Source organism: Macaca mulatta, chromosome 16 (assembly GCF_049350105.2).
Source record: "Macaca mulatta isolate MMU2019108-1 chromosome 16, T2T-MMU8v2.0, whole genome shotgun sequence".
NCBI lineage: Eukaryota > Metazoa > Chordata > Mammalia > Primates > Cercopithecidae > Macaca > Macaca mulatta.
This window is the reverse complement of record NC_133421.1, coordinates 42822335-42846069: the sequence shown is the minus strand read 5'-3', so window position 1 is coordinate 42846069 and position 23735 is coordinate 42822335. Positions and strand designations below refer to the sequence as shown.

The 23735-nt window shown below is 48.0% G+C and overlaps 1 protein-coding gene across 2 annotated transcripts in view; it reads left to right on the top strand.

The window, feature by feature from the left end:
• The window catches only part of ASIC2 (acid sensing ion channel subunit 2), a 1127000-nt gene that overhangs the window by 840810 nt on the left and 262455 nt on the right, over positions 1-23735 (top strand). Inside the window, exon 1 of one of the 2 annotated variants that reach the window (XM_028835771.2) lies at positions 4502-5390. Within the exon in view, the coding sequence (XP_028691604.1) occupies positions 4683-5390 (708 nt within the window). The 5' untranslated portion in view covers positions 4502-4682. 2 annotated transcript variants of the gene reach the window in all.

Genomic DNA, 23735 nt, shown 5'->3' with positions numbered 1-23735 from the left:
CAGTTGGACTAGGGCTGGAGAACACAGGGATGGAGTGACTACCTGGGCAAAGCCTGGTCTCCTGACTGGTAGCTGTGTGGCTTAAAGTGAGTAAATTAACCTCTCTGTGGTTAAGGGTTCCTCCTCTTTAAAGCAGAGAAAAAGTAGTATTTGCCTCCTTATTTTGAGGATTAAACACTTACAGCATGTATGATACTTGTTTTTAGTGTAAAACACTTAGAGGAGGCCCTAGCACTTAGGAAGTCCTACATTTATTTTATTATCATAATAATATAATTTTGAAAGGAAGTATGATGGACAGGGGAAGCCCTGCACTTTGGAATGAGTTAGAATTGGATTCAAATCCTGTGCACCAAGCCTTTGCATCAACAATGGTAAAAATAGCCAGGCATGGTAGCACGCTCCTGTAATCCCAGCACTTCGGGAGGCTGAGGCAGGAGGATTGCTTAAACCCAGGAGTTCAAGACCAGCCTGGGCAATATAACAAGACCCTCGTCCCTAAAAAAACAAACAGTGTATTTAAAACAAGGCCAAAAAAAAACCTCCCCTGCAGAGTTGGAGTGAGAAATTAAATAACATTTGTTTATGTGCCTAGTTCTGTACCTGGCATACAGTAGTTGTTCAAGAAATACTAGTTCCTTTTTCCCCTTCCCCAGTACCAGTGTTTCATCACTGTGCTAAGAGATAGGGATACAAATATGAATGAGGTGTAGTCCCTGTCTGCAAATGGGCCATAGTCCAGCAGAAAGGCTTGGACACAAACTATGACAAGGACTATCAAAGAGGTATCAATCTTCCAAGATGTGATGGGATCATAGGAAAAGCATGACCCAAGTTTGTCTGGGAGAATCAAAGAAACCTTAACCTAGGAGGCAATGCATAAGCTAAGATTTGAAGAAAGAACAGAATTTCACTGGGCTGGTCAAAGTACTGGTCAGAGAAGAGGGTGGGAGTATTTCAAGTTGCATAGAGAATGTGCTGCATACAGGTGCCATAAAGAGAGCCATCAATCATTGCTTGGAGTCACTAGCTGCCCATGTGTCTTTCTCTAGATTTCTGTGTCAAGGCCCCTTGGGGCCTAAGCAGGCTACCCCTCCTCTCCCTGAAAGAGCTTCCATCTGGAGAATTAACAGGAAGCCTCATGGCAGAGAAGACACTTGGTCAATCAAAAGTAGCACATGCACATTTCAAGGGGGAAATAACTAGGAAAGAGCAAGCCCACAACAGCTGAACACATCGGAAACTTAAAATGTTTTAAAGGCTTTTATAAAATAGAGCTTCATGCCACTCCAGAGTTATGATGCTGGAAGATGGCACATGCTTGTCCTGGTTGCTTCATCAGTAACTGCACTGAGGTCACTAGGTCACCCCACCTTGGCCAAGACACGGGTCACTGTGGCATTTCCAGGACCCTTGAGACCAGGCTGGGAGCACCGGAGTATGAGCCTTTGGTAGAGGCCGCAGTACAGCAGGCAGTTTCAGAACCCTCCCCTCAAAGCCAGCAACAGACATCTTCAACCAACCAAACCCAAAGCCAACTGTCATCAATGACCAATTGCAAAAGGTTTTTCCCCAGATGAGTGAGAAGGGCTTCCAGGTGTGTGTGTGTGTGTGTGTGTTGTGCATGTTACATGTATGTGTGTTGTGTGTAGGTATTATGCAGTATGCATTGGGTATATGTGCATTTGGGTGTATATGTTGGTATACATGTATGTTCATGTATATGTGTGTAGTGTGTGTGTGTGTGTATATGTGTGCTTGTACATGTGTGACTCTGTGGATGTATGTATGTGGGTGAGTGGGAAATGAGGGGCTCAGAGGTCCTCTTCTCCAGAGACCAGCTGCAGGAAGTCATCACGCTGCAGGGGTGCCCTCAGGTCAGTGGGGAGGGAAAACCCACCCCAGCACTGCTTCTCTCCTGCTTTGAAACCCACAGCTCATTCAACAGATCTGGCCAAATCATCCCTAATTCATCATTACAAAGAGGGTAAAACTCCTTTCCTCACCCAAATCTCTGCTTCTCCAAGCCTCTTCTCCCCCAAAGGATACACACTTCGGTTCTTCTTCCACTGGAGTGTCCTCCCACCTTTGGAGTCCCTTCACACTGCCTCCCCCACCAAATTCTACTCTCTGGATAATGTCTGGAAAACGCCTTTATCTCATGGAGTAATGGGGCTCCAAGTGTTCCCTGCCCCAGCAAGGCCTCAGTGAGTCAACTATTTGGGAAACATGGGTAGAGTCCTACTGTGCACCCTACATGCCCAGCCAGCCACAAGAGCAAGACTCCCACCCTGCCCTCAAGGTGCTTGGTCGGGAGAATGAAAACTGTAAGGCCTTGTGGTGCAGTAGAAAGAGCTAGAGCTTTGGGGACCTGGGTGCTGAATCCAGATCTACCACTTACAGGCTGTGTGACCTTGGGTAAGTACTTGGCCTCCCTAATCTCACCTCTGAAATGGAGCTAGCAGTGCACTATGTGTCTCATCCATCCTCCCAAACAAGTCAAGGCAAAATATTAAATATTAAAAAGACCAAATCAAAGAGTCTAAAGTGCCCAGAGGTTAGTGGGATATCCTGGGCCCATCCAGGATGGAAGGGTGACATTATCAGACAACCAGCGGGCTGCCGGATCCCAGCGAGGGGAATGGGAAAGATGGAGTCTCCTGTCCCTGGAAGTCCCACTCCTCCTTCCCACTCTCTTGGAGAGCTGTGCTTGGCAGACTGGGCCAGGGCTGAGCAATAGGCACTTCCAGGGAAGGGGCTGGGGCACACATGGAATGCCCCTAAGAGGCTGAGGGGAGAATTGTCCCACTGAACCTACCCTGCTCGCAATGCCTCAACACACATACTCATTACATACACACACACATACACACATGCACATACACACACACATAAAACACACCACATCTAGAAACCCTGATATCCACCCACACATCAACACATCCATTTCAAACCCAGGACTCACTAAGTGCACACACACACACGGAACATACATGTCACCATAGACATTACATCCCGCATGCACCACACTCTAATGGCCACAGCACGCCACCCGCAGACATGCTCACATTCAAGAGTTTCACAGAAATGCCCATTCACACATACACAATGCACATCCTACGCACACCCAATACTTGGCACCACACTCGCAATCGTGTTCAAATGCCCACACTACACAGCAACTTGCTCTCTCCACAGCCCCTCTCACACACTCAGGAGTCCTCTCACCTCTGTCTACACTGCGGCCACATCAACACAATGGTTATACTACTTATCTCTCCCACAAGCCCACACACAGGAGCACATCTGTACAGCGCATCCCCATCCCGCTCCCCACCACACCCCACCCCCGCACCCGGCCGACTCCAGCAAGAGGCTTCCCGCTCGGTGTGCAGCGGCCACAGTGGCCAGGAATTAAAATGCAGCGAGGAGGAGCCGGGCGCGTCAGCACCGCGTCTCCAGGAGCGCACGGCGCTCACGGTCGCCGCCGCCCCGCCCGCCCCGAGCCGCGGGGCCAGCGAGCGGAGGAGCAGGTGCTCGGAGCCCAGCCGCGCCAGCGTCGCGCGGCCGCTGCCCAAGTTCGCCTGGGGCCCGAAGAGGGTTCTCCCAGGCAACCAGGGAAGGAGCTTAGCCGGCGTCACGGCCACCGTGAGCTCGGAGTCTTGAGAGGAGAAGGGCGCGCGGAGCAGCGAGTCCGGGTCACCCCCAGGAGGTGTTGGCGGGGCTCCGCAGTCCCCAGCTCTTGTCGCCGCCGGGGCAGAGAGAAGAGGCAAGAGACAGCAAGGCCGGGCTTTTCTGGAGACGCGAGGCACCTGGGAGAGCCGAGGCGAGAAGCGACACTTCCCTGCAGCTAGCATCCTTGAAGGGGCCCGGCGGCGAACAGCCTCCCGCAGGACGCCCTGAGAAGCTCTCAGCCCCAGGCGAGAGCGGGCGCCTGGCAGGACTTAGGCGCGGGACTTGGGGAAGCCTAAGCGGGTCTCTGCCGAGCGCAGCCCGGGGAGCAGTGACAAGGAAGGGTCCTGGAGGGCAAGGGAAAGAAGGCGGCAGCCGGCAAGGCGACCACTCACCCCCGTACACACCCACCCCGCCCGCCCAGCCAGGAGCTGCGGTGCGCCTCTGGGGGCGCTCGTTCCTTGGCGCCTTCTCTCCCGTGTCCCAGCACCGCTGGGCTACGGGCCGGGCTGGTGGGATCCCTGGGGATGTCAAGATCAGGCATGGTGGACGAGTGGCCCTTCTCCCAGGACCAGCGTAAAAGCTGGGGTTAAGCGGGGCAGGGGGGACTCGGCTCAGGGTCCCCCGAGGTCCAGGACGAGGGGAGGCGGGCGCAGCACCCAGGGACTGGAGAGGCGGCTCCCTGTGGGACCCCTCCAGAAGTAGTGCCCGGCGCCGGGCATCCTCCAGGAAGACCAGGGACCGGGAGAGTCTGGGAGGCGCTCGGGAGAGGCCACTGCCAGGAGCTGCGGGCTGAGGCGGCGCTCAGTCCCGGGCGGGCGCCCGCGGAGGCGGCAGCGGCGGCGCCGGACGGGCATGCCGCGCCATCGGAGCTCCTTTCGGGCGCACGCTTCCCTGGCGCGGGCTGCGCGCGGCTGCCGCTGCTGCTGCTTCCACTGCTGCTGCGGACTCCCATGGCGGCTCCACCCCGCCGGGGCCGCCGCCGCTGCCGCCAGCCGCGGGCTGAATGAATGAGCCGGAGCGGCGGAGCCGGGCTGCCCGCGGCCGCGCTCACCGGCCCGGGACGCTTCCGCATGGCCCGCGAGGAGCCGGCGCCCGCGGCGGTGGCGGCGGCCGGGCAGCCCGGGGGCGGCAGAGGCGGCGAGCGGGCGCTGCAGGGGCCAGGGGTCGCCCGCAGGGGGCGGCCGTCGCTGAGCCGCGCTAAACTGCACGGGCTGCGGCACATGTGTGCCGGGCGCACGGCGGCTGGGGGCTCCTTCCAGCGGCGGGCGCTGTGGGTGCTGGCCTTCTGTACATCCCTCGGCTTGCTGCTGTCCTGGTCCTCGAACCGCTTGCTCTACTGGCTCAGCTTCCCGTCGCACACGCGGGTGCACCGCGAGTGGAGCCGCCAGTTACCCTTCCCCGCCGTCACCGTGTGCAACAACAACCCCCTGCGCTTCCCGCGCCTCTCCAAGGGGGACCTCTACTATGCCGGCCACTGGCTCGGGCTGCTGCTGCCCAACCGCACCGCGCGCCCGCTCGTCAGCGAGCTGCTGCGCGGCGACGAGCCGCGCCGCCAGTGGTTCCGCAAGCTGGCTGACTTCCGCCTCTTCCTGCCGCCGCGCCACTTCGAGGGCATCAGCGCCGCCTTCATGGACCGCCTGGGCCACCAGCTTGAGGACATGCTGCTCTCCTGCAAGTACCGCGGCGAGCTCTGCGGCCCACACAACTTCTCCTCCGTGAGTTGCCCTGCGCGCGAACCCTCTCCCTCTGCGCCCCACTCCCCGGGAGTCAGGAGGCCTGGTGTTCCGCCCTCTTGGGGCTGTCCCCAGGCCTCTTGCAGTGTTACCACTCCACGATCCCAAGGCAGAACCCACTCGTGGGTCCTCTGAGTCTTCTCCTGCAGGTTTTGAGAACTTGGGCTTAACTGTAGGAGGAGTCGCCTCCCACCAGTGGGAGCTCCCCTGTCCCAGCCCCTCCTTCCAGGGTCAGCCCCCAAACCCCTCATTCTACTCCGTATGGGCCCGTCTGTGAATATTAGTCAGCCTCCTTCTTCCTGACCTCAACTCCAGACCCACAGGACTCCAAGAAACTGCTCTGTCTGGAGTGTAGATAGATCTCTTAAGTGCGGACTTGTTGTCTTTGGGAAAACCAACAGACGGCTCTTTTTTTTTTTTTAATTAAAAAAAAAAAAAAAAAAAAAAAGAAGCTCTTCAAAAATGGACCGTCAGAAGAATCACGCAGAGTCCCTAAGCAGGCCTACGATCCTAAGCAGCTTATGTCTTCCAAGTTCCCAAACACTTAGACTCTAGGAGAACTTGGGAGGAAACTCCCAGAAAACCAACACTGAAGCTGTAGACAGTTTGGTGGGGGAGGCAGCAGCATGCTTTGGCTACTTTTTCAAAGTGCAGGAGTCTTGAGCATCCAGCCGAACTGAGCAGCGGTGGGCCAGGGTTGGGCCCTTCACCTGGCCTCCATCCCCCATAAAATGTAAGTGTGGGTCTTCTGGTCTGGAGGAATGCTCTGGAGTTGAGAAAGCATCCTAGCAGGGATGTGGATGCAAACAGCCGCGGCCAGGAGAAGCTGTGCTCAGGGTTTGTAAACCATTTGCTGTGCCGGTTCCCTCACGCTGTGGGTCTGGATAACGCAGCTGTTGGACAGAAGGTATCTGCCTTGTGCAGTCTGCCTTGGAGGAGTTCTGGTGCCAGGCCCCAGCATGATGCACGCCTGTCCAGTCATTCATGTGTAAATGTCCCTTAGGTGGGTTTGGGCTTTTCCACTAGTACAGGGAAGGTTGCTGTGTGTGTTTATTGGTAGTGCTCTGATGGTGATTTTACCAGCTCTGATTCATCACTCCTGAGATCCTCATTTCCGACAAAGCTTATTTTGGAATGGTAAAGAGATGCCACGGTTCCAACAGGTGTTGGCATGACGCCGGTCAGGCCAGGTCTCTCATTGGCTGATTGGATTATTCCTTGTCTAGGAAGGCAACCCTGACTTCAATCTTGTCTTGCTGGCTTTGCTTTAAGCTTGTATATTTAGTAGCCCTGAATTATCCACTCTGAAAACATTCCTTATTTCCTGGGCTTTTCAGCTGGCCTTTAAAGAATATCTACTTGCTGACTCCCTGCTTTGGCAAGTAGGAGATGCTGTTAACATATGCTTCTAAGTGATTTCTTCCAGGACTCCAAGCACAATTCTGAGTTCCACGAAGGTGAAGGAATGAGGGCAGCGATCTCTTGTTTATTGTTTTTTTGCTGATCACTAATTAGCAGCCTCAAGAGTTAAAGTTCAAGGTTACGTCCACGTAGCAGCAGGCTCTCACTCCAGCTCTAAGTTTTACAGCAGGCCCATCAGATGTAATTCTGAAAATCTGACTATTGCTTTGCAAAGTGTGTGGAATTGCATTCTAACAGCCTCTATGCACTTTTGATATTCACTACAGCCCTGCATTAACAATGAGTTTTATTCCCATTTTTAAAATAAGAAAAATGAAGCTCTAAAAGCTGTCCAATGCTCAGAGCCAGCAAGTTCAAAGTCCAACTTTGCATACCACTAATTGCATTACACAGAAACCATATGTACCCTTCCTCTCTGAACTTGGGCCTCTCTTCTCTCAGAGGACTCTTACACAGGACTCTTGCCCTCTCCCCCACCTCTACTCCTAGGAATCCTATCCCTCCTAGGAGCTGGGATAGTGGAAAGTAGAGCCACCCCAGGTGGCCCAGGTCGTCAGAGTCTTGGCAGCATGCCACTGAGGCATGCAGAGGACACAGTCCCTTCAGGAGCTACCTGACTTCAACCTCAGCAACAGGCATAGCCATGAGTTGCGTGGGTCAATTGTTAGGGAGTTGAAGAGAGTAAGGTCCTTCCCATTGGGACACACCCTTCTCTTACCTCCCTGTACTCTGAGTCCCCGCCTTTGAAGAGTTTGCAGGCACACACACACCCAAGCAAAAGTATTACCTCCATTCCTCAAATGTATGTGTTCCTGGAGACTCAGGTGACCCCTAGTGGCTTCCTATAATGGCCCAGTCCTGGGAGTACCCAGCCCCTTAAAGTTGTATGCTATAGGTTTTTCCAAGGACCTCAGAACTAAAGGCTTCACCCCTCTATCTGTAGAAGCCAGAAGCTATTTCAGGGGAGCCCCAAATATACAGCAGGCCCGTCAGGAACATTTTCCTGGCTTAATTCCTGGCTCCTGGCTTAATTCCTCTAGAGAACACCAGTGAAATGCATTTCAGTGAGAAGCAGGCCACTTCTGGGCATTTATTCCTTTTGGGGACAGAGAAGGGAAAGTGGAAAACAAGATGCCAAGCACCCCCCAAGACACCTGTGCTCCCCAATCCTAAGAGGACTAGAGCAACAGGTGAAAGATGGAGTTCTAGAGGAGGCCTTTGGGGGGATGTGCCAGCTGTCCCTAAGTCCCATTTCAACCAGTTAGTCCCTTGGTCTGGAAATAAACCTGGCAGGGGAGGGGGGTGTCTGTTGGGTCTTATCCTCTAGGCCCACTCGAGATGTATTTAGTTGCAGTGCCTCTCTTTGTTGCAGCTGTGCAAGAGTTAATCTCTCAGCAGTCAGATAAAGCAGCTTGGCTTCTGAATGCCTGTGTTGTTTCCCTGGCATCAGCTGTGGACTCGAGCTCTGCACACTCTGGCCCTTCTGGGGTTTCCTGGGTCAGAAGAAGGGAGCCTTCCCAGTAATTGGGTGGGATGCAAAACAGTGAGGCTGAGCTAGCTGGGCACTGGGACTTTGGAAGAAGAACCAGGGGGGTGGAACAGAAACCAACAGAGGCCAATCTGACGTCCACTGCAAGAACAAGGAGCAATGGCTCTCTCTCTGGCAGATGACATGGTTCAGGGGAGAGTGCCAGCCAGATCTCAGCGCGGGTTTTTGGTGCTGCCATTTCCTAGCTGTGTGCCTTGGTCATACACTTTGCTCCCTGAGCCTCTGGTAATAATTCCTGCCTCAGAGATCTGGGATGAAGATAACATATGAGCAATAACTGGCGTGTGCCTGGACAGCAGTAGGTGCTCAATATTCAAGAGCCATTGTCATAATGTGGATAAAGTGTTCAGCTCAGTGTCTTGACATCTGATGGTAGCAGTTACTAATTACTATTCATATAATTATCATATTTTATTATAACCACTTACCTGAGTAGAGGTATATGCTCATTTTCTAGTTCATTCGTTCAATCAACCAATGTCTCTTGAAGGTCAACTATATACTAAGTTCTGTACTAGCTGCTGGGGGTATAAAATTAAATAAGGCTTGGTACATGCCCTTTGGGAGCTCACAGTGTTGTTGAGGACAGATGTGTGAATAGATGCCAGGAGCGTACAGAGGTGCTGTGTGGGCTCCAAGGATCAGACTGAGGATCTTCGATGGTTTGTTGAAGGAGGTGGTGTCTCAGCTGAATCTTGAAGAATAAGTAGAAGCTCTAAAGTAGGGAAGGAGAGAAAGAGGACTTCAGGGTGAGGGGACAGGAGTCCAAATGCAAGAGTACAGAGACATGAAATGATGAGATTGAACGCATGCATTCTAGGCCCTGAGCCTAGTTGAGGGTGGCCGGAGGGAAGGGCTGGATGTGCTGAGATGGGAGTTGGGCTGAGGGGTGATGATGCAATTGTGTAATGGGTGCCTGGAGACCAAACTAAAGTTTTTGAACTTTGTAGCAAAACTCTGACTTCTTTTCCTACTGGTTGAGAGACCTCATCTGTGTCCCAAACACCCCAGCTGCCACCCTGTTCCTAACTCTATGAGGGGCCACTCCTCCCTGCACAACCGCCTTTTCAAGAGTTAACCTTGAGTTCAGATTTTGGACCACTCATATGTACTGAAAGCCAAGAAAACAACGTTTAGTTTCTTCACATTTTGTCACATCAGACAAGCTGGCTGCTACTTGCCAGGACAGAAAGCAAGAAATCATTTCAGCAATGTATTGTTTAAAATCAGCTAACTCTGTTGAAAAGGCACTAGGCCAGGCAGTCCAGCAGTTGGGAGGATGGATAGGTTTAGGGAATCAAGAAAGATACTTTTGTCTTTAGAGAAAGAGGAATAAATGAGCTAATACATGTGAGGTGCTTAGACCCATTCCTGGCCCTAAGTAAGCACTCAAGAAATGTGAGCTATTTCCATTATTATGACTTGCAGTGAGCATTTTTAGTGAGGGACAAAGGCAAATAGCATTGGGCAGCTGTGATGTGCCAGACTCTGGCTGGGCATGTTTCATGTCATCTCAATTCTCTGCAATAACCCTGGAAGACTGTGTGAAAATCTACATTTTATAAATGGGGGAACTGCAGTGCTGGGATCATCTGTAATCCACCTGAAGTCACAGACTCTGCAGGTAGCAAAGCTTGGATTTGAACCCAAGTCCTCATGACTGCAAAGGTGCATGCACATTCTGCAGCTGCATGAGGAAGGAGTCCAACAGTAGGAGGCAGAGTGTGTCCTGGGAAGTCCAGCCCAGCCTCAGCTTTTCCCTGGCTAGTTGAGTGACTTTGGGCTCAGGATTCTCCTGTTTAATATGAGGGCATGAGTCAAATAACCAATGGGATTTAGCTGAAAAGTTCTCTATTCAAGTGGGCAGTCAGGGAAACAGAGAGCTCAAATAGTGCAGATGGTGTGAGTTTTTCAGCCAACCATTTATTTTCTTTGCAGAGCTGAAACAGTAATTAAGGGGGGAAATGTACAAGTTATTGAAGTGCTAGAGACAGGACGGTGATTAAATAGACATTTATACAAGGAACATGAAAAGACCTCCACCAGTTATTTGACTTTGGGGAAATTAGTTTAGGGAATCAAATGTAAACTCTGCCCAGGTCTGCAGATATCCAAACTGACCAATGTCAGGATGATTCTGATAGTGGCTATTTTGGGGCCACTGTGGCCAGTTATAAAGGCATCAATCAGATGTCTGCCCAATGGAGAAGGGCTGGAGGAATAGCCAGGACATTTGCTTCATATGTCAGTTGTCTTCATTCTCCTAAGTGATTTGCTTGGATGAACTACTCAAAAATTAAGTCAACCAATGCATATTAAGCACCTACTATGTGCCAGGCACTGAGCCACCAAGATGACCATAAGTCTGATCTGTTTCTGGTAAATAGGCTTGGAACAGTCAATGTGCCTCATTGGAGTGACTGAGTCTAAAAGGAGCTGTCTGTTATACAGGGAGTGGGGTTGGAATGCAACAGCCTAGAATTTGTATTGGGTACCTGTTACATAAACAGTCACATTCCATTTTAACAGCATGAATGAGTGTCATGGAACCCTGCTTACAGATGAGAAAGCCGAGGCTCAGGGAGGTACAAAGTCACGCATCTGGGAAGTAGTGGAGTCAAGATTCAACCAAAGATCAGTCCAGCTTCAAAGCCCATGTTCTTTCCTATGGCTCCATTCTGCCAACACTCAGAGATGCTGATAAGAACAAATCCTTTCATGGAGGCTACCATTCACAATCTTCCAAGCCTTGAAGTTTTTTTCACTGTAAGTTGCTGTTGGCCTTGGAGAGTCATCCTGGGTTCCAAGACCTGCAATCCTGAGAGGGAAAGACGGTTCGTAATCGGACAAGATCACTAATGAACTTGTATCCTCCTCTGCCCTCAGACAAATGGAAGAGAAGTAGATCTATGGAGGAGAATCTGCCCAGGAGTAGTGAAAAAAAGTTTTAATTGTGCCACAACCTCAACTAAATTACTATTCTCATTCTTTCAAGGACACTGGTAGCTTGAAGTCCTGCATGAGGAAATGGTGCCAAATTGAGTTCCAGCTCGGGCCTGTGCTAACAAATAGATGACTCACTCATAATTGGAACATGAATTGTTGGTAAAACAAATAGAGACTGCTAACGTACTCAGGAAGTTTGTTCTCCTGAGCATGTCAAATATCTCCCCTGACACCATTGTTTACACTATTAATTTGCCTTGTAAATTTGTTTCCTCCGATTCCACACACATTTATTGAGCTCCTTCTTTCTGCCAGACACTTTCACATTCATTATTTTATTTCCGCTGACAACGGAGCGAGAAAAACGTATTCTTTTGTCCCTGATACCAAAAAGAAAACTGAGGCACAGAGTGATTCAGTACCTTGGTCAAGGTCACAGAAGCCCTGACCTTAGGGTTCCAAAGTCAATGCACTGCATCACAATTGTTCCTGCAAAAGATCTTGGTGCAGCTTTGGCCAGACAAACCTGCATTTGTAATCAGCAGAAGCTTAATTTATTATACCTGGATAGGATATGATAATGTACATTGCTATCTCTGCAGTAATGGAGGATGCTGATTACACTCTATTGCCTGCCTAACTCCAGAGGTAGGAGTGACTTGCCGGAGGTCACTCAGCACAGGAATACAACAAGAGCCAGCATTTGAAATAAGGTCTCCTAAGGCCCCATATACCTTTTCTTCCTCCAGCACCTCTGTTGCTGGTCAGTGTGAGTTTGAGATTTCACCTGACCTGGAAGATTGTCTTAAGGAAAAAGTGATGGGCTTGTGAGTACTTTGCAGAAAAGAACGGGTACTAAACTGCTGCACCACACTCCAGTTGGCAGTGGACAGGTGTGTAGTCCTTAAGGGGGCTACGCTCCTCAAACTTGAGCATGTCTGGGTTACTAGGCCCTCAACAGAGACCCTGATTCAGTAGGTTGGAGCAGGGTGTGAGATTTGCATTTCTAACAAGCTCCCAGCTGGTACAGATGCTGCTGGTCCACGAACCACACTTGCTTTGAGAGACAGGGCTGTGGGCTCCTGGAAGCCCTGTGAATGCTGATAAGGAGGGATCCCTGTGGTTCAGCCATATCCAATTCATTGGATCTATAAAAGTGCATGTGGGATGAGCATCCTAGAGTGAAGCAAATAAGTGTGCCTGGGGAGCGGTCCTGGGCTCCCCAGTGAACCCAAGAGAATGTGCAATATCAGAAGCATCAGTGCTCTGGGGGAAGCCCTCTGCCACACCAGAGCAGGGTTAACAGAGGGCCAGGGCCTAGCTGGAGTGTCAGTCAAACCAAAGTTCTAAGGCCATGTGGTAGGCTGAATGATGGCCCCTCAACGATGCCCATGACCTCATCCCTAGAATCTATGAATACATTACCCTATGTAGAAAAGGGACTTTGCAGATGTGATTTTTAAGTTAAGGATTTTGAGATAGGGAGAATATCCTGGGTTATCTGGATGGGCCCAGTGTAATCTTAGGTCCTTAAAAGTGACAAAAGGAGACGGGAGAATCAGAGTGAGAGGAGATGTAACTGCAGAAGCAGAGGTCAGAGAGAAAGAGGCCAGGCGCGGTGGCTCATGCCTGTAATCCCAGCACTTTGAGAAGCCGAGGTGGCAGATCACTTGAGGTCAGGAGTTCAAGACCAGTCTGGCCAACATGGTGAAACACCATCTCTACTAAAAATTCAAAAATTAGCTGGGTCTGATGGCAGGCACCTGTAGTCCCAGCTACTCAGGAGGCTGAGGCAGGAAAATCACTTGAACCTGGGAGGTGGAGGTTATAATGAGCCAAGACTGCACCACTACACTCCAGCCTGGACAACAGAGCAAGACTCTGTCACATACACACACACACACACACACACACACACACACACACACACACACACAAAGTCGGAGAAAAAGAGAGAGATTTGAAAGTGTTACTTTGATGGCTTTGAAGATGGAAGAGGGGGCACAAATTAGGGAAGATAGGTGGCCTCTAGATGCTGGAAAAGCCAAGGAAACAGATTTTGCCCTAAAGCCTCCAGAAGGAACACAGCTTTGCTGGCACTTTGATTTTAGCTGGTAAGACTCATTTCAGACTTCCGACCTCCAGAACTATAAGATAATAAATGTATGTTGTTTGAAGCCAGTAAAGTTTGTGTAATTTGTTACAGCAAGAATTGGAAATTAATAGAAGCCTCATTTGTTTCTGATGTACAAAACACTTTCTATTGCAGACCTGAATCCACATTAGTGAACAAGGCTGGGTAATTTTGCCGCAGGATCTGTCCAAAATTCAAGAAAATAAAAGATGTGTAACAAACACGCATCTAGTTTCAGAAATAGCTTGGGAGTATTTTAACCACACTTACATAATGCAAGATTGGGAAGTTGGACTCCAGAAACTTAGAAAGGAGGTGGTTAGGGGAAGTAGAAAGGAGATTACCTCAGGAGTCAGACAGACTCAAGTTCAAATCCCAGCGTTGCCAGGTATTGTGTTGGCTGGGTGGCTGTTAGAGAGCTGCTTACCCTTACTGAGACTCGTTTGGCTCATGACTTCATATTACAAAGGAGGATCCTGAGGCCAAAGTCACCCAGCCATTCAAGCAAAGAGAAGGGTGGACTGGACTTCCCAAGACACAGGCTGCCTCCCACCAATGCGTTCCTTCTTCATGTAGCTACAGTAAGAGCTTTTGTTTCCTCATTTGCAAAACACAGACCATACTCTTTGTGTAGGGCTGTTTCAAAACTTAAAAAGCATATGTTAATCCCTTTAAACATTAAGAGCCAGCCATAGGCTAGTGTTTGTGCATAAATGTTGAGTATAAATACAGAAAGTGTTCCTACTCTCTTGTATGTAAAGGCAGAGCACAGGTGTGTGAGTGCTAAATAAATGTGAGTTATCACTGTCATCTTCATCATCCTTATCATCATTAAAATAGGCCATTCCCCTCAATTCTTCCAAGAAAGACTTTTAAGGCCATAGAAGAGTAGTCTTCAATGGCCTTCTATATATTGTTACAATTCTAGCCAAGAAACATTATGTCGTTTTCATATCACACCTCTCTGGGTAGGTCAGAGCCCTTTTGTGTCTCTTCCCCATTCAGTACTCTGATCAAAATTAAAAATCAGAGAGGGAGATTGAGTTGCTCAAGGTCACACCGCAGGTCACTGGGAAGCTTCAAATAGACTGTAAGGAGATTCATGCTTAAGCCTACAGATGACACTTTTTTATCACAGCAATATCAGTTTGTTCCTCTGTAAATTCTCTCTTCTTCCAAAATATGTATTCTGGCCATCCCCATTTGATTCTGATGGCATATCTGATCTGAAAGTTGTTGATACTCTGATCTTTGAAAGTGAAGGGTTTAATCTTCTCTTGGAACCCCTCCCAATGAAAATTATTTTCCCACTTTGAAATGGCACGGGCATCCACTGTGAACTCACATCCATAAATCTAAGCCTACTGCTCAGGAAAGCAGATGAGGTTTGATTCTGCTTCTCAGCACAGTCTCACAGAGAAAATTATGGAAAGAATTTGATTTATAGAACCACCTCAAAGGCTCTGGAGTGAGACGCGTGTTTATTCACTTTATTACCATTTATTTTACACTATCTCTTTACGCTCCCTGCACATGGATTTGAAAGATGATTTGGATAGATGCTTATGACCTGTCAGATTGCGTGGTTCTGTTAAGGCACATGGCTGCCAACATCTCGGGTTGGGGGATCCTCATACCAGTGTTGGGGGTCAGGCCCAGCCTCTAACAAACAGATGTGGAGACTCTAGCCCAGAGTTCTTGTCTGAACTTTCCCAGCTCTATGTTTGTATGGTACTTAGTGTGGATCTCCAGCTGCAACCGCAGGATGTATACAGGCAGGCTTGATTTAAGATTCAAATATCTCAGAACAGCTGGGGATATTTAACATCACTATAATTACATTACATTTTTGATGGTGCATGGAGAGCCTTTTTTTGTTGTTGTTGAATATTCTATGAGCATCAAATATTTTAACCAGCCGGGGAAACATGACTGCATTTTTCACATCCAAGTAGTTTTGTTTTTATAATTCCGGCCGGGGATGAGTGTTTCGGGCTCTCATCTTTTGCCACGTCTTTGGAACAGCAAGAGCAATGTCTCCTACGCTCTTAGGTGGGCTATGATGCTGGGGAAAGACAAATATGGAGGAGGGATGTGTAGGCACCCGCTATGTGCCAGGAGTGAGGAGGGGTCGGCTCACCAAAAGTGGCCTTGCTAGTAAATGATGTAGCTGAGATCTCTACAAAGGCAAGTCTAGCAACTTAGGTGGAATGGGTTGCCAGGAAGTGGGACACAGGAGAGGGATAAAGGAAGGCTGCTACGTGGCTCTGTGCCTCCCATTTGTTATCTTCTTTAATCCTCAGGACAATACTCTGGGGTTATACCCATTTTACCAATGAGGAAACCAAAGTTCAGAAGGTTAATGGAAAGAGTGGTGATGAGGACCTGCATCTCACACTCTTAAAAGATAGCATTTGGAATATTCACTGCACACCATCACAACTGTCTAATTAAAAAAAAAATTATAGAGTTGTGGTCTTGCTGTATTACCTAGGCAGGTCTAGAACTCCTGGGCTCAAGCAGTCCTCCCCCTCAGCCTCCCAAAGTGCTGGGATTACAGGTGTGAGCCACCATGCTAGACTGGAATTTTTAATTTATGTTGACCCCTGGCTACCTCACTCCCATTGCCCCTCTCTCCTGCTCCATGTTCCAAGAATTTTAACCAGCCAACAAGCCAGGAAAGTATCTACTACCTTGACCAACCTCCCGTTTCCCACTCTCCTGGATTTATGAGTTCATGGCCCAAAGTCACAAAGCTAAGTCACTGATGAGCTGCTTATCTCTATTCCAAGGAATTTTCCACCTTCCATGTCCTTGCTTCCTTTCCCCTGGATTCCCTGATCCACTGTCTCTGCCTCTGATGCCCTGTCTGTTCTAGACGACTTGGTGCTTAGATATGCCCAGAATATGCCTGGAAGGATGCCTGAGATCTGATAGCAGGCTGCCTCTGAGGAGGGGCCTGGAAGATGGGGTGCAGAAGGAGAGAGGGAGCCCTGCTTCTCACTCTTCACTCTTATCTATGACCTGAATATTTTTAGCCACGTGTGTGTGTACCTTACAACAAATCAACATATAAGACAAAAGAAAAATACTGTTTCTAAAAATCTCATCTCTTCTGTGGTTATCTGAGGCCACTTTTCCATATAAATCATCTGTAGGCAAAGGGATGCTTTCCACCCTTTCAACCACGCAAAACTCGCTTTGTTTATGCCCCTCTGATAACCTTTCCTTTCTCGGTCTTTTATTGCAATCCTATGCATTGACTCAGATTCCCCTTCCTCAGCTATCATCTCCTTGAGGGCAAGGGCCATGTCTGGTTTTATCCTGTAGCTGTCTGGGCACCTAACGCTGTGCCTTGTAAGTGACAAGTTCCCTGTCTGAATATTGAATTGTTGAAACAGGAAAAAGGATGGTTCCACCAAAAAAAAATATGTGGACTCATTCGTTCATTCATTCATTCATTCATTCAATAAAGAGTTATGGCGAACGATCATAGGCCAGGGATCCCGGGGGGATATGGGATATGGAGGGAAATGGAGCTGACCCTCCTTCACAGAGCTCTCATCCGGATCTGTGCTTTCCAAGTCTTCCCAAAGATCAGAACGATGGGAAGGGCTGGTTTAAAAATCCCTCGCTCCAAACCAGAACTATTGAATCAGAATTTATGGGGGAGCAGCCCATCAAATTTTTTTTTTTGGGATAGAGTCTGGCCCTGTCACCCAGGATGGAGTGCAAGGGCCTGATCTCAGCTCAGGCAGTCCTCTTGCCTCAGCCTCTCAAGTAGCTGGGACTACAGACATGCACCACCGTGCCTAACTGATTTTTCCATTGGTCTATTTTTAACAGACACCCCCAGGTGATTAAGGATTTTAGAAAAACATTGTATGTTGGGGGGTAGAGGAGCAGATAATATGTAAATAAACAAATAAATGAACAAGACTGCTTCCAATATTAATAAATGCTGTGAAGGAAAAAAAGAATGAATAAGGGCATCTGATAGGGAACAGCAGGGGTTGCCTGAAGCCAGGGAGCAGGGGAGGATCGATTATCTGAGGAAGTGACATCTTCGCTGAGATCAGGAAGATGAGAAGGGGAAGCTATGCAGAGATCCGGAAAAGGATTCCAAACAGGGTAACAGCCAACTAAAGGCCCCCAGTTGGAGAAGTATCTGTCTTCTTCCTTCCCACACTGGAAAACCCAATTCCAGTCACTCAATCGCTTGTTCTTTGTACTGTGGGTACATCTGGCTCCTTCCAAAATGTGACTGCCTCTCTCTCACCCACACAGTATGAGAGAACAGCCTGATTCTAGCAGCTTTGGAAATATTGACCTCCGGAATGCTAATGTAACATAGCTTTAGGTCCTTAGGCCGAACTTTCCTTTAAAAAATAACTCCAAGTGAGTGGAAAAAAACTGCAGCAGGAGGAATCCAATCACAAATCCCTGTCTAAGGGCAGCTCAGTGAAACCAACTTAGCCAGGCCCTTTTCTTTGGAGTATTCCATTCTGGGTAATTAGCACCGCGTTCCTCTGCTGATTAATCTTCACGAGGGCAAAGGTCTTAAGCCTTTGATGTTCAGAGAGAGTTTCCTCATTCAGCCTCCAAAATGTTAGGTCAGGATGGCCGGTTGCCCACAGCGAAAACAGACCCTTTCCCTGGCATCGAGTTTCGCAGAGAACTTGCAAATCTTTCACTTCCGTTGGTCTTCCCGATAACCACGTGCTTTAGTAAAGCAAATCGAAGTGCTCCTGTTTTACAGGTGGGGCAGCTAAGCCCAGAGAAGAGAACTGACTTGCCCAAGGTTACCCAGCTGGTACCAAAGCCAGGTGGGTTCTGATTCCTGTTCCAGAACTTTCCTGACTCATGGTGGTGAATTGCCACTGGGAGTTTAAATATGTGTCCTTCTCCAAGTCTCAAAGTCAGTGTCACCTCCTAGGGGAAGTCTTCCCTGATCTCAAAGGAGAGCACTGTGAAACCTGGTCAGAGGGAATTGAATCTTTGTGGCTGGGAGGGCCCACAGTGCCACCTGGGTCATCTATAGACAGAATGTCTCAAACTTCAATAGCTTTTATGTGCATGAGAGTCACCTGGGAATATTGCAATAACACAGATTCTGGCTAAGTAGGTGGAGCCTGAGATTCTGCATTCCTCTCAAGCTCCTAAGTGACACCGATACCACAGGTACATGGACCACATTTTATGTAGCAAGGATCTACAAGGCTAGAGGCAAAAGCAGGATGGAAAAAAAGAGAAAGAAGGGCCTCTGTCCCCAGACAGACCTGAGTGCATATCAACCCTGCCACTTTATTCTTTTACAATAAATCATCCCTTTGGACAGCGTTCAAAGCCCACCTTGTCCTGAATCCTGCTCTGAGAAGCACAGCTGCTTCTCCCAGCCTAGACTGTCAGGCTGCTGCTGCTGCTTAGATGTGCAGACAGCACAGCAATTGGTAAGTTCCTATTAAGGATAACTGTTTCCTTTATCTTTATATGATACTGAAATGACAAGTCATTGAGGGAGTCCATATGAATGGAGAAATGGCAATGGAGTCACATACCTCCAAAAAGAGTTAGTTCCTGTGAGGATGAGCTGCTAGGTATTTCTGCTCCCTTTTCTGATTTTGTGGATATCAGTAAATGTGACAATGACAGGTGAGAATCCAAGGAGAGCCTCTGGCTTGATCACAGTAATCAGTTTTTGTCTTTGAGCAGCTTGTTGCTACTGAGGGGGGAGAAAGTCTTCAATTAAGGGAGCCGTGCCAATAACAGGGCATTTCTAGGTAATGCAGCTAGAAGCCTTCACTTTTGTTGTTACAAGGCCATTAGTTAGAATTGCTAAGGTTGTTTGCAAACCATGCCTTAGCTTATTCATTCAATTAAGTCATTCATACCCTCATTTGTTTTTTCAGCCATTCGTTCCTTTGCTCACTCTTTTATTCATTCACTGACTGACAGCTACATTTACTCATGCATACATTTATTAAGTACCTTCTATATACCAGGCACTGTGCCAGCCTCTAAGGAATCAAAGTGAATATACTCCAGGTCATCAAGTCAATCTCCCCTGCCCCCATAGTATCCCATATCCAGGCAACAAACTAGACCCCTCAATGGCCTCTCCAGTCTGGTGCTGAAAAACTGGACCAGCCATTTATCTTTTGTCTAAAATCTTCCCTGCCTAAAATTATCATGTGGTTCCCTGTTGCCTACAAGAGAAGGCCAAGCACCCAGGTAATCTCCAGACTGTCACCCCCACATATGCATTCCGCCATGTTGAGCTGCCAGGATTCACTGTATCTACCGTGTTCTTCCAAGCCTTTCCATATGCTGTTCCCTCTGTCTAGAATGTCCTGTAACCCCCTGGTCTTCCCTGTGCTGCATACAGCCACTGATGCCCTGAGAGACTACCATGGAGTGGGTAAGGGTAAGGGCACCTGAGTTCAAGTCTTCACTTTCCCATAGACAGATTTTACGGAAGTCTGTGCAAGCAGTTTCACGTCCATTCTCCATTTGGATTTGCACAACTCTAGGGAAAGGTAACGAAAGAGTTCCAAATCCCAGGCAACTGGAGTGACTTGCTCAAGGTCACGAAGCAAGAGTCCAGGTCTAAGCTACAACCTAGCTCTTCTCACTCCCTTTTCAGGGCTGATGCTAGTTTACAACACACACAAAGAAGACGTTAGCCATTGGGAGTCATTAATTGATACCTGTAGCCATTTTTATTACTTTCCACTGAAGTCTAGAAGGATATGCTCTGGCCAGACAAGTAAGCTGCAGAGGAGAACTGAGGTTATTGTGTGATGATTCAGGTTTTCGTAAAAGCAGGTTTTGCCTGAGATATTTAAATAACTCAGTTACTGCTGCCCCATCCAGGAGAGGACAACCAGGCAGTGGTATATGACTTCTGGGTGGGAGGGGAATTGTGTGGGAGGCGGGAGTCAGGCTTCCAGAGAGAAATTACCATTTTGTATTTATTACTTTGGCTGGCAGGAGTGCCGCAGGGACAGGCTTGCTAATACATTGGATAATTGCCTCAGTTCACCACTTCATTTTGCAGTGTGTAGACCAGCCCAGTACCTAGAGCTCTCTCTGGGGGCATGAGGTGCTGGTGAGGAGGCGTGGGGAGTGGGAGAAATGAGGAGGGGTGGTGTCTATCCTCAGGTACTAGGGGGCACCAGGATCATCAGGTCACTTTGACCACAAGTGCAGAGTGACAAGAGTGGAGGAAGAGTCCCAAGCTAGGAACCAGGAGACCAGAGTTGCACTCTACCACTAACTTCTGGACAACCCTGGATCCTTAGCTGCCCCTCTCTGGGCCTCTAGTGCCCATTCGGAAAATAAAGGAGATCATAAGTCAGTATTTTTCAACTCTAGCTGCACATTAGAATCATCTGGATAATTTTTTTTAAAAATTACTAAAGCCCAAGCTCAACCCCCAGAGATTCTGATTTCATTGGCTTGGAGTCAAGACCAAGCATGGGTGTTTTTTAGCTGGAGTTGAGTCACTGATCTATGCAATCTTTCTTAAAATCGACATTCTAGGATTCCGTGTTGTCAAAAAAGGCAACAAGTCAGTGACCTTGAGATCCAAGGTCACGTGTTTCCATGTTTAGAGTTTTGCTATCAGTTATTTGTACCTGCTGGATTATTTGTACTATCTCTCCCCAGTTAAGTTTCCTCTTATCAGTGAATGTTGGAGAACTATACACTAAGAAACAGGAGGTTTCACTTCTGGTCTTTTTTGTATTAGCTCTGTGGCATGGGCAAGTCAATGTCAGCTCCCTGGGCCTCAATTTCCTCATCCCCAGCTAATGAGAAAGCATCTGGCCCCTGCCTACCTGCAAGCAGGTGTTGGAGTAGAGTTGGTTTTACAATGCTGCCTGGTTTACAAAGCTTTTTCCCACCCAGAGCCTGAGATCAGCCTGAGTAGAGAATACTCTTCCATTTTCATAGATGAGAAAACAGATGCTCAAAGTGGTCAGATCACTTGCCCAAGGTCATCCAGCCAGTATGAAATGGAAACAGACAGATGTCAGTTCAGATCCTATCAATGTCACTTCCAAATTAACTTTGACTAGTTTGTTAACATTTCTGCACCTCAGTTTCCTTATCTGTAAAATGGACATAAATACCACCCATTGCCTTCCCACAGAGTGACTGTGAGGAAGAAAAATGATGACAAGGCAGAATTTGTGGAGTCTGGCACAAAGCAGATGCTCAATTAATATTTCCTTCCTCCACCTCCCCCAGTCATTTCTCCCATTCTCCCTTTAGTCTTTTTTCTCCCTGCCCCCCAAGAACCGCCCCCCTCACTTTTTGAACTTTTCAAGGACTGGCATCTTGAGAGGCAATTCGCTGAGCATGACCTTGGGCAAGTTATTTAATCCCTCTCTGCCTCAATTCCCCCATCTGTAAAAAGGGGATAATGTCAGCATTTGCAATTGTGAGGGCTAAATGAATTGAGAGGATGGCTTCCATCATGGAACTTTGGCTGTTATTGTTCTGTTTCTTTAAGGCCTTCCTTCTCCTCACTGGGTCCTGGCATGAAGCAGTACTCCCCACCTCCACCCCCTCCAGTGGTTGTTGAGTGAACAAGGGAGGGATCCCTCCAGGCAGAGGGACAATAAACAAGCCCCTCTCCCAGGTCCTTCCTGTGTTGTCAGCTGTGACAGCTCTGCTGAGTACACACAGCCCCCAGGGTTCCTGCGCAGAGAGTAACAACCCTATATTAGGGGATTGCTTACTATCTTGAGATGGGAAAAACAGAAAAAGCTATAAATATGGAGGATTCATCTGTGATAAGTCATGGTTAGAAACCCCAGCTATATAACTTTTTAATTCTCCACTCCAGCTTGTAAGCTCACGCAGTAAAAACAGTCACTAGTAATTTATTTTTTTCTACTCTTTTAATTTTGTAATTTTTTTTCTTTAACCAAAAAAAGTCCTCCTAAACTCACCTTAAGCTTTTCTTTTTCCTCCGCTTAGCAGTCATAAAATCTGGCCATGGATTACAATTTAAAAGCTATCTCTTTTCCTACATTGCCAGAATGAAAATGTGCAAACTCGGGGGCAATTTCTTAACTAAGTGTTGTTGAAACAGGAGTAAGTCCTGGACTCTGTTTGCATCACCTGTCTCCAGATGGAAAGGAGGCTGGCATGGAGGGAGGCAGTTCAGTCAAAAGGAAAAGAAACTCTGCAAGGGTATCTTGGAGCTAAATGATCTCCTCCCAGGGCTCAGTTTTCTCATTTGTAAAAACTTGATGAAAAAATAGTGACAAACCTCCCTCACTGTAATGTTCTGAGAAACCAAAGAGATAATGTATAAAAAATTGTTTTGTTCAATGTAAAGCATCATAAGCATGTTGCAGATTATTGCTACTACTGACAATGATGATGATGGTGATGATGGTGGATGATGATGGTGATGACAGTGTTGGTGATGGTGATGATGCTGACAATGACGATGATGGAGGTATGGTGGTCATGGTGATGATGACAATACAACCATGTGCAGGGTAGGGCTTATGGGTTTATGTGATAAGATGAGGATTTTCCTCAGAGCCTTGTATATCTCTATGTACACAAAATAGGTGCTCAGTAAAGAATTGTTCATGTAAAATCTATTTCAGAATTCAGCTTACCTCTCAGAAGTTTAGGTCATTTATTCAGTAAGAGTTAATTAAGTGCCTACTGTGTGCTAGCTCCTGTTAGCACTGGACCACAGCAAACAAACAACAGACAAAATCCTTGCCTTCATGAGGCTTATAGTTTAGTAGACAATGGGTTGGAATGGGATGGTAAAGGCAGATGGTAAACATGTAAACAAATGCCATAATTTCAGATGATAATGAGCGCTCTGAAGACAACAAAATAGGATGGTAGGATAGAGAGAAATGGAAACGGATGTTTGTAAAATGCTTTAGCTCATTAGCTCATGTAGTCAAGAAGCCCTGCATAAAGAGGTGGCATTTGAGCTGAGACCAAGATGATAGGGGGATGCAATCAAGGGAAGACCTAGAGGCAAGGTGCTCTGGGCAGAAGAGATACAGTGCCAAGTCTCTGAGATGAGAATGAACTTGGTTTGTCCAAAAAATAGAAAAAAAGGCCTATATGTCTTAAGCAGAGTAGAAGAGGAAGAGAGTGGTATGAGCTGAAGTTGGAGAGGTAGGTGCAGGCCAAATGCCAAGGCTTGTAGGCTGGGCTGAACTTGGAGATGACTCCCAGCGCAGTGAGAAGCCATTGGAGGGCTTAGGAATGAGAGTGCCATGAGTTAATA